This window comes from Papio anubis, chromosome 5 (genome assembly GCF_008728515.1).
Source record: "Papio anubis isolate 15944 chromosome 5, Panubis1.0, whole genome shotgun sequence".
Classification (NCBI taxonomy): domain Eukaryota; kingdom Metazoa; phylum Chordata; class Mammalia; order Primates; family Cercopithecidae; genus Papio; species Papio anubis.
The window spans coordinates 150,195,745-150,210,465 of NC_044980.1; the positions used below are offsets into that span (position 1 = coordinate 150,195,745).

A 14,721-nucleotide genomic window follows, 5' to 3' on the forward strand; every position below is an offset into this window, starting at 1 on the left:
AAAATGGTACATTCAGTCTTTAGAGAGGTATCTGTGGAGTGAGAGGTACAACTTGTCAAAATTTAAAAACGTTTTAATTATGTACTCCATAGGATCCTGTAACTCTACATCTAGGTATAGTCCTACAGAAATACTTGCAAATGTGCTTACAGGTTGTGTACAATCCTGTTACTAGGATTATTTGTAATAACAAGAAATCAGAAACCTAACTGTTAGTTAATAAGGAAATTAATAAATTTTGATTCATCCATTCAGTGGAATCCTATGTCACCATTAAAAAGAATGAAACAGGTCTATAAATGTACTCATGTGGAAAGACAATGAAGACAAAAAATAAAAAAGCAAATTATAAAATAGTATATCAAGTATGATACCATGCGTTTAAAAACTCTATAACTTGTTTAATTTTTCTCTGAAGTTTTATTATGAAAAATGTCAAACATTCCAAAAAGTTCCATGTAAAATCTTTTAAATGTTTTCATAATGCCCATGCTATATTTCCAAGTGAAAAAAAAAATAGGTTACAAAACCAAGAATACAGTATGACCTCATTTGTATATAAATATACATAGGGATTTTTAAATCTACATAAAATACTAAGTTCATGGTAAATGCTCACTCCCTCAATGCCAGTTGTTGTTATCTGAAGGTAAGCAGCCTGATGATAAAGGGATCCCCAAACTCAAGCACTCCTGACTTCTTCCAAGTCCACAGCTTCCCTTAGTTCGGATAAGGGTCCATCTAAGGCCAACAGGGCAGTTGACAGCTTCCTCCCATTCATTTTACCCCGTGCTCCTGCTGAAGAGCAGCCAGGAGAAATAAGCTTGAGACAAAAGAAAACCGTGGACATCCTTCCTGGCTGCACTGGTTGCGGCTCCCTGGAAGGAGAGCCGGAACCAGTGGACAAATCCCAACCTCATATTGGACAGTTCAGGGCCTCATCTGATTCTGCAGGCACAGAAAAGAAGTACAGTTTGGCCCACTGGAGAACACTGCAAAGCAGTGTTTTCGAGACACAATTAGGTCAAACTGGGCATCACTGGAGAGCAGAAGTAATTTCCTCCCAGGGGCAATGGATTTTAAGGTCAACCCTTCTTAATTACATTTGGAAACCAGCTCAGGGGAATTCCCTCTGACTTCATTCTTAAATGTTTTTCTGACACTGGAAAACACAAATAACAGTGTCTATTTATTGTGCTCTCATAGTGCACCAGGCACCCTGTAAATCCTTTAAAAGCATTACGTTATTGAATTCCACACACATCCTATGAGGTTATTATCCCCATCACGTAGATGAGAAAACTGAGACTCCCAAAGGTTGAGCGACTTGACAAAGCTTATACCTCCAGGTAGTGCAAGGAGCCAAGCTTGGGATCCACACCTGCCTGGATTACACTATCACATTACACTGACATGAAAATTCTAACCAGGGCCTGGGAAGGGTAGGAGGAAAGGGAAGGGGGAGAGTAGAATAGTGGAGAAGAAATGCCAGTGCTAACCAAAGAAGACACCAAAGCATACTGAGCCAGGACTATGCATCTGAGAGGCAATATACTGCCCCTGTTAAAAGCCTGGACTTGGGAGTCAAACAGATCTAGCTTCACATCCTGGCCCTGCCCTTCCCACCCACATGACTTTGAGCAAGTCACACTGCTCCACACCTCAGGGTCCCCATCTGCCAAATAGGGCTAATACAGGAATCTACTCTTCACTGGTTGGTTGTAACAAGTGAATGAGATGACCCAGGTAAATACCAGAGTACAATGCCTGTTATACAGACATCTCTTACATTTTAGCTATCACCATTTATTAATACGTGACAATCATTCCTAGTTATCCTCAGCCACAAGTTCCCTAAGGGCAGACAGAGCATCAGAGAACATGACCCGGAACTTAGGTAATGTAGATAAGCAATAACCACACAGATTATTGCTCAATATGTTTTTTTCTCTTGTCATTTTGATGCTTGAAGAAAGCTGCAAGGGTCACACGTCACGACTGGCATCCCCAAAACATCTGAAAACATTTCTTCTGGACTTTGCATTAATACAAATTAGCATGTATTGAAAACCTGCTTGCTATGTGCCAGACGTTGTACTAAGCACATTGTAATACATTATCTCCTAACCTCACAAACCCTGTGTGTGTGTTTCCTGGGGCCAGTGTGTAATAAATTGTCACAAATTTGGTGGCTTCAAACAACAGAAAATTGTTTTCACACAGCTGGAGAGGTCAGAAGAATGAAATCGGTATTATTGGGCCAAAATCAAGGGGTCAGCAGGGCTGCACACCCTCTGGGAGAATCTGTTCCTTGCCTCTTCCGGCTTCTCCTTGGCTCGTGGCTGCACCACTCTAATCTCTGCCTCTGTGGCCACATCACTGTCTCCTGTTCTGTCTGTAGTCAAATCTCCTTCTGCCTCCCTCTTACAAATATATTTGCCATTGTATTTAGGGCCCATCCAGGTAATCCAAGATAACCTTCCCATCTCAAGATCTTTAACTTTGTCGTTGTTGTTGTTGTTGTTGTTGTTGTTGTTGTTTGAGACGGAGTCTCGGAGTCTCGCTCTGTCACTCAGGCTGGAGTGCAGTGGTGTGATCTCGGCTCACTGCAGCCTCTGCCTTCCGGGCTCAAGTGATTCTTCTTTACTGCAACCTGTTTTATCAGCAAGGTTTTTATAACCTTTTTTTTCTTTCTTCTTCTTCTTTTTTTTTTTTTTTTGAGATAGAGTCTCGCTCTATCGCCCAGGCTGGAGTGCAGTGGCACAATCTCGGCTCACTGCACCTCCACCTCCTGGGTTCAAGCAATTTTTCTGCCTCAACCTCCCGAGTAGCTGGGATTACAGGGGTGTGTACCACCACACCCAGCTAATTTTTGTATTTTTAGTAGAGACTGGGTTTCACCATATTGGTCAGGCTGGTCTCGAACTCCTGACCTCAGGTGATCCACCTGCCTTGGCCTCCCAAAGTGCTGGGATTACAGGCATGAGCCACCATGCCCGGCCTCAAGATCTTTAACTTAATCACATCTGCAAAGATTCTGCCACATGTTTCAGGGATTAGAATGTGGTTATTGTTGGAGGGGAGAGGGCACATTTTTTAGCCTTCCACACCCTGCAATGAAGGTATCAATGTCTCTATTTTCTATGCAAGTGCTATAATGTAGTAAGAGGCAGGCAGGCCTGAGTTTGACTCCTGGCTATGCCCAATACTGGGTAAATTACTTAAACTCCTTGTGCTTGAGTTTCATTACAAAATGCAGACAATATCTCATTCAAAGGGTTGCCATGAGGATTCAATAAGACACTGTGTGAAGTGCCTTTTCCGAGGTATCCATTCTCAGCAAATGCTCACAAAACAGTGAGTATTATTATTATTTGAGACAGCATCTAGCTCTGTCAACCAGGCTAGAGTGTGGTGGTATGATCTCAGCTCACTGCAACCTCCACCTCCTGGGCTCAAAAGATCCTCCCACCCCAGCTTCCTGAGTAGCTGGGACTACAGGCATGTGCCACCATGCCTGGCTAATTTTTGTGGGGGTTTTTGTTTGATTGGTTGGTTGGTTTTGGTAGAGATAGGGTTTTGCCGCATTGCCCAGGCTGGTCTCGAACTCCTGAGCTCGAGTGATCCACCCGCTTCAGCCTCCCAAAGTGCTAGGATTACAGGCATGAGCCACTGCACCTGGCCAAGTAGTATTACTATGAATACAGATGAAGAAGTAAAACTTAGAAGGCAAGTGACGTACCAAAAACCACAAAACCAGGAAGTGTCAGTATCTGGAATTGAATTGGGGTCTCTGGGACCAAAGTCCAAATCTGTTCTACTCTATGGATTAGGATGTTTAAGGCTTGTGTGCACATGGCTTTCAGAATCAACGCATCTAGGCTATTGCAATTTTGGATGCACTCTGATACTTCAGGCAAGTGTATCATGAAGCTGCATCCCTTCAGATCACCAGGCTTATTACTGAGTCTGAGCTTAAGCAATGGACCCTAAGAAAGTGATATCATGTTTCCAACAATTTAGAAATAATGGCATCTTAGTCCATTCAGGCTGCTATAACAAAACAGCATAACCTGGGTAGCAAATAAGCAACAAATTTACTTCTCACAGTTCTAGAGTCTGGGAAGTCCAAGATCAAGGGATCAGCAGATTTGGGGTCTGGTGAGGGCCCTCTCTCCGGTTCATAGATGGTAGCTGCTAGCCATGTCTTCACCTGGTGGAAAAGGTGAGCTAATTCTCTGGGGTCTCTTCTATCAGGGCACCAATCCTATTCATGAGAGCAGAGCCCTCATAAACGAATCATCTCCAAAAGGCCCCACCTCCTAATACCATCACCTTGGGGACTAGGATTTCAATGTAAGAATTTGAAGGGAGACAGAAACATTCAGTACATTGCAAATGGAGACCCTGCTTATGCAGGGGTGGGGTTGAGAGTTTGGCTTATACAAAAATCACATCAGACTGGCTGGCAATCCATTTGTTCTGCAACTCCAGGCATTTGGGACAACATGGGAATTGCAAATGAAATTATTCTCAGTCTACAAAGCTACAATTAGAAACTACATCTCAAACAGGACTACTAGGTCTCTCTGGGATGACGTGCCTAGCACAGCACTTGGAATTTAAATCCACTCATGCATTCACTGCCTTCAGCATCAACACAGCAGGGTCAAACCAGTTCTTGATACTTCCAAAGAACATTTGAAGAAAATTTCAGACACCACAGGCAGCTCTCATCAAATTCTGGTGTCCCCACCCATTCATCCAACTGTTTCCTCAGCACCCGTCTCCCCGGGTTATACAACCTTAGCCACGGGGAATGGGGAGTACAGCTGCAAGCAGAGTTTGGAAAAACATTTTGAATACTTTAGGTCTGCCAAATACTTGGTTAAAAAAATGATATCCTTTAATTTCTTGAGCCATGTGTATTTTAAGTGCAATGTAATCCATATGTCTATGACTCATTTAAATGCAACTCAGTGAAGCATGGTTTACTAAGAGCATTGGGATACCATCTAAGCCTTTCTAAGCTGCTCTTTGATCCAGGAAATTGAATTCTGCCAACAACAAATGAAGCTCCTGACAGGAGAGGGTCAAAGAGAGCTGTCCTTTATCCTAGGTAAGATGTTAAAGTCTACTCTTGACCCGGGAGGAAGCTGGGAGGGTGGAGGTGGGGAGAGCTCCACTGCCTAAGTGGTATTCAGGGTTCTGCTTTGGGTCTGCTACTATTTCTACCAGGCCTCCTTGAAAAACAAGCGCAGGAATAGGAGATGGCAACTAATCTGCCCTGTGTGTTGCTGAAAAATTCCCTTCCTGCCTGCTAATTCTGCCCTTCTTCAATTCCACCAATGTTATGCAATCCAAATTGTATAATGGACTTGAGGAAAAACGAGAATGTTAGGGAGCTAGATTACTCCATTAGCACTGAATGACTGTTAATTTTCCAGACTGTAGTTTGATTTCCAGAACAACAAAAGCCTTCTCCTACCCTGTGATATCACTGAAGGACTGATAAGAAGTTAGGGATAGGAAGGAAGATTAAAGAGGGAGGTAATCATGGGTATTAAAATCAGTAAACCTCTAAAGGCCAAATTCTGCCTTGACAATTGCTGTTCCCCAGGTGGTTTGGAAGTAGACATACTCACAAAAGAAAACAAACACCCATTCTTATTAACTAAACTTGAGCAAATAGGATCTCTTTAGCTAACTGGGCTGGAGCACAAATGGATGGGGTGAGACCAAAGGACGTCTCTCCCTTTCTCAAGCCATCGTCATTTGGACTTGAGGAAGGACAGTCTACCGAAGAGATGAGAGTCCTAGAATGTGTTTAAGACACTAGAAGATAGAAGCATATGGCCAAAGAGCCTCTGGGCAAAGTGCCTACTAGTTGAGCTGTTCATTTGCTTTTGAAGGTGATCTTGGAATAGAGTGATCCTGCTCACTAGTAATGTGGCCCAGTGAGCATCCAGGAATCTGGCTGAGCAATTCAGTGTGCCCTCCTTTTGGGAAAAAGCCAAGAAAGGACAGGAGACAGCGCCAGGGTTCACATAGCCCTGTTCATCTCCCTGGATGCCTGTAGCTAACTAAGGAGGATTCCATTTGATTTCAGCAAAAAAGTTTTTGTCAAATATGGGTTCCTGGGTTGGTGAGGCAGTCTCAGGACATGGGGAGAAGAACATGGAGAAAAAATATGGATTAATGCTCAAATCTGTTGTGCAAACAGCAGTCTGTAAGTTCTGCTCTGTAGTTTCCCTTCTTGTATTTTCTGTTGCCTGAACTGCCAGGTTCTGACCTAGAAGTTCATCCCCAACTTCAAGGTCCCGTGATTTGGGGCACCATTTTCCTTTATCCCACTGCCCACTATTTCCCAGGATGTCTCCAAAGTAGAGCAAATTTCCTGAGGCAGAGACTTCTTTTGTGTTTTTCTACTCACACAGCACGCTTTAAAGAGGTAGTGCAGGAAGAGCCTTCCGAGCCTAGAGCCTATCCGGGGCCAAACTCTGCATTTTACAGATGAGAAAGCTGAGGCTCAGGGGAGCTGGCTGGCTTGTTGACCAATTCCACATCATGTGTCTCTGAGGTCAATGCTATGTCCACCGTACCACACTGCCTCAATCACAAGTTTCTCCAAACAACAGCTAGGCACCAATCTTTGCAAATTATGTGATTATGTGTGTATATAAATATTAAACAATGTAATATATACTTTATTAGAGCAGAGGACTGTCTTCCTGACATCCAATTGAGTTCAAAAAAGGAAATGCTGGAGCAATATGTCTGGCATAATCTCATTTCTGCTCCTCCCTCCTCAACAAAAATAGCAGCTTCTGTGTGACTGTGTCTGTATGTGATTGTGTCTGTGAGGATTCATGTGCATGTTCTTGTACGCATAGAAAAGGTCCAGGGTTTGCTCACCAAGCAGCAGTGGATTTTCCTTGTGGGGGGGAAACTTTCATTCCTTTGTTTATTTGGAATTGCTACATGTTTTACAATAAGCATGATTTGCTTTGGCAATTTAAAAACAATGAACAAGAAATAATCACAGCAACCTTAAGCTTGGAATACCAACAAGGCACTCTGCTAGGTCCTTCACCTGTACCATCTCATTTCATCCCCCCTGTGGCTCTGTGACATGGGACCATAATTAAACCCCAGATGCACAAGCTGAGGCTTAAAGAGGCTACAAGGTAGTAAGTGGCGGAGCCAGGATCAGAACACAGGAATAACCGACACAAAAGGAATGCTCAGATTATCCCTAAAGGGTCACAGTTTCTCACCTGCACTCAATAGAAAAAAAGAAAGTGTGCCTCTCACGGATGTCATCCGTTTATCCTGAGTTGCTTCAAAGCAGAGAAAGGCTGCCGGCTGTCGTGCTATTGTAGGACACCTCAGTGTGTCTGCCGCCTGAGCTGAAGCTCCCTTTGCTGTGTTCCCCCTCCTCTCCTGGCCCATGCCCCATGCCTTTCCATCCTCACCATTCTTGGCAATCTCTCCATGTGTGAATTCCATTAAAGGCTTGCTCACTGCTATTTTGGGCCATGCATTAACACGTGGGCTTTGATTTGATGGGAGAAGGCCAGACACGGCAGGATGATGAAAAAGAAATTTAAAAGGTCCTCTCCCTCCCCCCAGAGTCCCAGAAGCCCTTGCTCACTGCTCCTGGGAGACCTGAGAATCCAGTGTATGGGGAAATGTACAGATGGAGAGTGGAAACCTTCATCATCTATTAGGGCCTTTGAACGTGGCTGTTCCCTCTCCTTGGAATTGTCATCTCTCAGCTGCCCACATGGCTCACTCCATCACCTCCTTCAGGTCTTGGCTCAAATATCAGTTCACCTGCAAGGCCTTCCCTGACTGCCATTCAGAAACAGCAGCTCCCGTTCCACCTCCACACTCCTCTGGCCCCACTCCCTATGTTCCTCTGTCTCGTGCACAGCACCCATCACCTGACAGACGGTGCACTCACTTGTCTGCTTACCACTTCCCACTAGAATAGAAGCTCCATAAAGGCTGAACTGTTTTATTCCCAGCTTTATCCCCAGTACCTGCACTGGTGCCTGAAATATCACAGAGGCACAGTAGATTTTAAAAAATGAATATGTTGGTCAAGGAGGTTGAGAACCAGAGGCTGAGAAATGGCTTGGCCCAGGGCCTAGTTTCCCCCAAATATCATGAGATTATAGAAACTGCAACACAGTGATTTGAAAAATTAGAAAATCATCTCCCCCACTCCAAAGCTGTTTTGAATCCGGACTCGCACGCACCATGAATGAGAAGGCTTTGGGAAATAAACACACTAGGAAGTCGTGTGCAGTTGGAGTTCCGCTCACTAACACATGTTCAAAACAAAAAGCCCAATTTGGATGAAAATAGCAGGAAGCCGTCCCCCAGGGACACCTGGTGAGGTCATATTGCTTGGCTCTGCTGCTTCCATTTTTACCAACTCTGCTGCCTTCTGCCAACTCAAGGAGGCCAGGAACCACATCCAGCCCAAGCAGCTCAATGGGAAACGACAGCTGCTCTCGGAAAAGCAGATGCTAGAACCACAGCCATGGGTTCTCCTCTGGAGCCTCAGTGTGGGACAATAAAAATCCCAACAGTGGCTGGTCACTCACCATGCGCTCTGCAAGCACTTCCTGCACTTCACCTCATTTATCCTCACAACCATCCCACGAGGCTGGCCTTATTACCCTCATTTTACAGACAAGGACACTGAAGTTCCAAAAGATTCAGCCATTTGCCCTGGGTCACATTCTGTAACTCCAGACTCACACCAAGAATACACATGATCCTAGTTTCAGCTCTTCCATTTACCTGCTGGGTGGCCTCAGACAAATGCCTATCCCTCTCTGAATCAAAATTTCTGTATCCATAATTTCAGAGTTTTCTAAGATCATTCCATTCAGTGTTTTCTAAGGCATCTTCCTGCTTTAACTTCCTATGGTCTCTAGCAAATGTTTCAAAATAGGAGGGAAGGATAGAGATTTGAGTCCTGGGACTCCTGCTTGGCCAGAGACCAACTCCTAAAGATTTTCCCACAACACCAACACTATCACTTGGGCTGACCAGAGGAAGCTGAAGGGCCACAGGCTCTACTGGGGGCAGAACAGGAGAGATTAGACACAGGCAACAACAGGGAACACTTAGACTAGGGCTAATAGGCTGGGGCCATGAGAAACAAAGGCAGGCCCCTGAGAGACACAGTCAAGAACAAATCCTCTAAGGGCCTTTTCTTGAAGGACCAAAGGAAGACAACGCAAGGAAAAATCCAGGGCTAATAGTTGCTGCACTGTCTGGGGATGCAGCTGGCCAGGTCTATTCCAGGGACAACAGAGAGAAGAAACACAGCCTGAACTGCCTTTACTCTCGAGAGAAACAAAAATGACTGCGATCCCCATCTTTCCGGCTTCCCGCGGCCACCATGTCCTGGAGGCAGAGGAAGGATGTGGATGAAGCACCACCACTGCACAAGCTGCGAGTTGTATTTTAACCATACTCGGGACACCACTCATCCTCCTTTGCAAGTGCCCAAAAAGCCCAAATTTGGAATAAATTATATTCTCCCTTTCCACCCAAGCCTAAAAGTCATTCCCATCCTTTTGTATACAGGAAGGCCCTTCTTCATCCTTTTCTTGGCAGTGATGCATTTGATTACTCATTGGCTTCCAGGGGGTTCTGGAGGCTGCCAAGAGGAGACAGGCAGCTCTCCAAGCCATGCGGCCTTATCTGCGACGTCTGTGTGGCAAAACGAAAAGTGGGATGGTCGGTGGGGAAATACCAGAGGTTTTCAGAGTCCCTCGGCCAAGTAAGGAGAGCTCTTCACAGCTAAGGAGATGGGGAATGGCCAAAGAATGGGCCACAGACATGGTCATGCCTCGTGCCCATTCACCTCCTCCCTTAAATGAATCCAGATATGACTGCGTCTGATGGCCAATCAATGCACAAGTGCCTCTGAGTCAGGCTATCACCCAAGATGAATGGGGTTAGGAAGATGGAAGAGCCGGGCCCGATGAAGCCAGGAGACTGTTGACAATGCCCTATTGGCAAAATCTCAGATGCAGCTGACACAGAACACATGGAACGATCTGAGTCTGAGGCGCCAAGCCCCAGCACACCCCTGCTTTGCTCGCTCCTCTCTGCTGTTTTCCTCTAATTTCCTTCATTTCCTGCCACGCACTGGGCTGGCGCTAGTAAGGCAGCTGCCGAAGACCTCCGGTCCATCCACTCCCTTAATCTCACACATACACAGACCTCTGTGTGCCCACAGTGAACTCCAGGGACCCCTGAAATACTGCCTAAGGAAATTTTAGCAACACATTTAGCAGTCCAGCAATCTCACATCAAGTCAAGAGGCTGTGGAAAGCTTCATGACTTTGCAAGATGCTGCCTGAAAGGAACCAAGGACTGAGAGCTTGGGGTCACTCCATTAACTGCTTCCTTCCAGAACAGCGACACCTGCGTCCGGCATTGACACAGACGTTATTTGTTTCATTTTAGACAAAGGAGGAGTCCACTTACTCATTCTTCTCCAGGTCCAGGATCAGTTCTCGCCCCTCAGCCATTACCCTGAGCTCAGCTTTGAGTGGATGCTAAAAGCAACAACAAAATAATGTCAGTTCCTAAAACCCGGCACCCAGGCTCCCAGAGTCAGGCACAGCCTCTAGCACAGTGCTCAGACATTGATCCACAGGAAGTGAACGAGCAAAGGTCAATTGCATTTCCAGCCTACATGTAAAACGACCTCAATCCCAGAATGACCCAAATCCTTCCCCCATCTGCTTTCTCCTGAAAGGCATAGGGAAGAAACTCCAGGCTGCAATGTGGTGTAAGAGTATGTATGTGGTGCAGTGAAGGGAAACACTGGAAAACACAATCTCTAGCAGTAAATGTCCTACAGAGTCAGATCTGGATTCAAGCGCCGGCTCTGACACCGGCAGCTGTGTGAAGTCAGACATGTTGCTTAGCCTCCCCACATCTCAGTTTCTTCATGTATGATACAGAGATAGTAATAGTCAATTTGATGGGGATCTTGTAAGGACTGAGTGAGATAATGAGCATAAATAATGTATCACAGTGCCCGGCACACGGCAAGCCATGATACATGTTGCCTATTATCTTGTAAAATACTAGGGGATCCTCTTCGTAGTGGGTGTTCTTACTTTATTTTGACTCTTAGTTTGGAAAACCCCAATCATCTCAGAGGAAGCAACTAAGAGATCCTCAAATTAAGGTTTTATAGGCCAAAAAGTAGATACATTTTACACATAAGTAGTTTGGTGGTGGCTACAGGTGCTACACACCCAGAACGGATCACTTAACATATACCAGTGGTTGATAAGCACGAAAACTATGTTCAGCATCACTAATAAACCACCTCTCTCCACCTCCAGAAAAAAAAATTAATAATAAGGTACCTTGAAAAACATCAAAGTGCCAGAGGTTATCTAAAACTCTAAATCACAATGCACAATGCCCACTGTAAAGTGGGCACTTGCAATCCCTACCACTGAGAATTTAAACCGACGGCAACTCTCTGAAAGATAACATGACTGTATGCACCGAGAGTTTAAAAATGTTTAGACTCGGCCAGGCACGGTGATGCACGCCCGTAATCCCAGCACTTTGGGAGGCTGAGGCAGGCAGAGCAGGAGTTTGAGACCAGCCTGGCCAACATGGTGAAACCCTGTCTCTACCAAAAATACAAAAATTAGCCAGGCATGGGGTGGGCACCTGTGATCCCAGCTACTCAGGAGGCTGAGGCAATTGCTTGAACCTGGGAGGCGAAGGTTGCCGTGAGCTGAAATCGCGCCACTGCACTCCAGCCTAGGTGACAGAGCGAGACACTGTCTCAAAAAAAAAAAAAAAGTTTAGACTCAGGAATGTGAGGCTGTTTGAAAGGAATAAAAGGAGGCACAAGCAAAGGTTTGTATAGAAGGATATTTATTACTTATAATAATGAATAATGGGCTGGGCGCAGTGGCTCACGCCTGTAATCCCAGCACTTTGGGAGGCCGAGACGAGTGGATCACTTGAGGTCAAGAGTTCAAGACCAGCCTGATCAACATGGTGAAACCCCATCTCTACTAAAAATACAAAAATTAGCTGGGCATGGTGGTGCACACCTATAGTTCTAGCTGTTCAGGAGGCTGAGGCAGGAGAATCCCTTGAACCTGAGAAGCGGAGGTTGCAGTGGGCCAAGATCGTGCCACTGCACACTCCGGCCTGGGTGACAGAGCAAGACTCTGTCTCAAAAATAAATAAATAAATAAAATAAAAGTAATGAATAATGAAATGTAACCTAACTGTCCTAAATATAACCTGTTAGAGAATGGTTAAATAAATGATGATCCATTCATATGACAGAACACTGAATGGTCATTAAAAGCAGCAACTTTAAGTAGTTGTTAAATTATTGACAAAATGTACACTATAATCGCTAGTCATAAAACCTCAAAATAAAACACTGAATGTTTTATTTAAATACACTTTGCAAAGGGAAAAATGTAAAGAGAAGTAAGCCTAAAGGTTACCATACTTACTCTAGGCAACAGGATCATGAGTTAATTTTGTTTTCTTCTGCACATCTTTCCACATTTTTATAGTTGCTTTCAGAGTTTAAGAAAATAACTTTTATTAATCTCTTTTTACCTTATTATTGTGGAAAATTTCAAAGAAATTTTAAAACCAAGTCATAATAAACCTCCATGCTTCAACAATTCAACTTAAGGCTACTGAACTGTTTTTGAAGAAATAAATTATTTATTTAAAAAAGATATTTACATATTTAAAACAGAACAGATTCTTTGGAGTGTTTTAAACATAAGCTCTCTATTTTGGGACTAAGGAACTGACAACTTTTTTTTGAGACAGGGTCTTGCTTTGTTGTGCAGGCTGGAGTGCAGTTGCACAATCACGGCTCACTGCAGCCTCACCCTCCCAGGCTCAAGCATACTGAGTAGCTGGGACCACAGGTGCATGCCACCACACTGGGCTAATATTTTTAAATTTTTTGTAGATCCTGGGGTATTATCATGTTTCCAAGGGAGATCTTGAACTCCTGGGCTCAGGTGATCCTCCCAACTCAGGCTTCCAAAGTGTTGGTATTACAAGCGTGAGCCACCTCACCCAGTAGATAAATTCTTGAAGTCCCTTTCAATCCACAAAAGTCATTGCTAGAGTAGAGCTTCTAGCCCTTATAAGGTTGACCTGAAAGCTTAGTTCTTGCATGTCTGAGGAAGTAGGTCACCCGTTCTGCCACCTCTGGTTAGAGGCCTACCTCTTCTAAGCACATTCCCCTTCCTCGCTGCAAACCCCACTCTGCATTAGGATTTGGGCATTTCTGAGACTCTGAGGTCACCAAGGGCTATGATGAGATCTGAACGTTCCAATCAAGGACTCTTGGGCAACCCTGACCATTGCCTAATTAATCGTATTACTTCATCTCAAGAAGGAACATTTCAAACCCAACAGAGTAGGAAGCTGGGGAGATGTTTGACCAATAACTTTCACTAAGAGATTCACTTCTCTGTTTGTCATGCCCTGATTCAGCTCTGCCAACACCTATTCTGGTTGCGGATCCTTTGCCACTTTATGGAGTTTTTGAGCAGGTGCCCCACCCAATCACACTGAGCATCAGGGACCCAGCCCCAAGAGGGCATTTAAGAAAGACCACACAGACCGGGCACGGTGGCTCACACCTGTAATCCCAACACTTTGGGGGGCCGAGGCGGACGGATCACCAGAGGTCGGGAGTTCGAGACCAGCCTGACCAACATGGAGAAACCCTGTCTCTACTAAAAATACAAAATTAGCCAGGCATGGTGGCAGGTCCCTATAATCCCAGCTACTTGGGAGGCTGAGGCATGAGAATCGCTTGAACCCAGGAGGCGGAGGTTGCCAAGAGCCGAGATCACGTCATTGCACTCCAGCCTGGGCAACAAGAGCGAAACTCCGTCTAAACAAAACAAAACAAAACAAAAAAAAGAAAGACCACATACCAACAGAGCTACAGCGATTCCCTCATCCAAGAGGTAGGTAACCATGTATGTCACTGCCCCCACAGAAAATGAATACTGCCCCAAATCAAAGCACTATCACCCCTCCCGCAAAGAGACACAAGCTGCAGCAGGAGTAGTAATCTTTTTTTTCTTTTTTTTTTTTATTGAGACAGGGTCTTGCTCTGTCACCCAGGCTAGATTGCAGTGGCCCAATCTTGGCTCACTGCAAACTCCACCTCCCAGGTTCAAGCCATTCTCGTGCTCAGCCTTCCAAGTAGCTGGGATTACAGGTGCGCACCACCATGCCTGGCTAATTTTTGTAATTTTAGTAGACGGGCTTTCTCTGTGTTGGCCAGGCTGGTCTCGAACTCCTGACCTCAGGTGATCTACCCATCTCGGCCTCCCAAAGTGCTGGGATTTACAGGGCATGAGCCACCTCACCCCACCAGGAGTAGTAATCTTTATTTTTATGTGGGTGATCCCAAAATAATTCTCTCTATTCTGGAAGGTGCTCAGGCACCGATATTTAAAAAAGGATGCTCCCTTTTTCTGTGGGGCATTTCAAGCAAAACAATGAAACTGCATTTTAAGGATCTATGAAGCTTTTCTGTCCAGCTCTACTGATGAGCTTTTCTGATGAAACTCCACTCTGTATTAAGAAGAGGCACCATCAGCTCTCCTCTCCCAGAAAGTACAGGGAGCTGACCCACCATTTATCCCTCTC

The 14,721-nt window shown here is 44.9% G+C and overlaps 1 protein-coding gene across 5 annotated transcripts in view; it reads right to left on the reverse strand.

Moving 5' to 3' along the window:
* ADAM19 (ADAM metallopeptidase domain 19) overlaps positions 1 to 14,721 on the reverse strand; it is a 98,929-nt gene that overhangs the window by 76,771 nt on the left and 7,437 nt on the right. For all 5 annotated transcript variants that reach the window (XM_021939909.2, XM_021939910.2, XM_003900439.3 and 2 more), the window contains one exon: positions 10,519 to 10,589. In XM_021939909.2, coding sequence (XP_021795601.2) covers positions 10,519 to 10,589 — 71 coding nt within the window. The remainder of the gene's footprint in view (positions 1 to 10,518; positions 10,590 to 14,721) is intronic.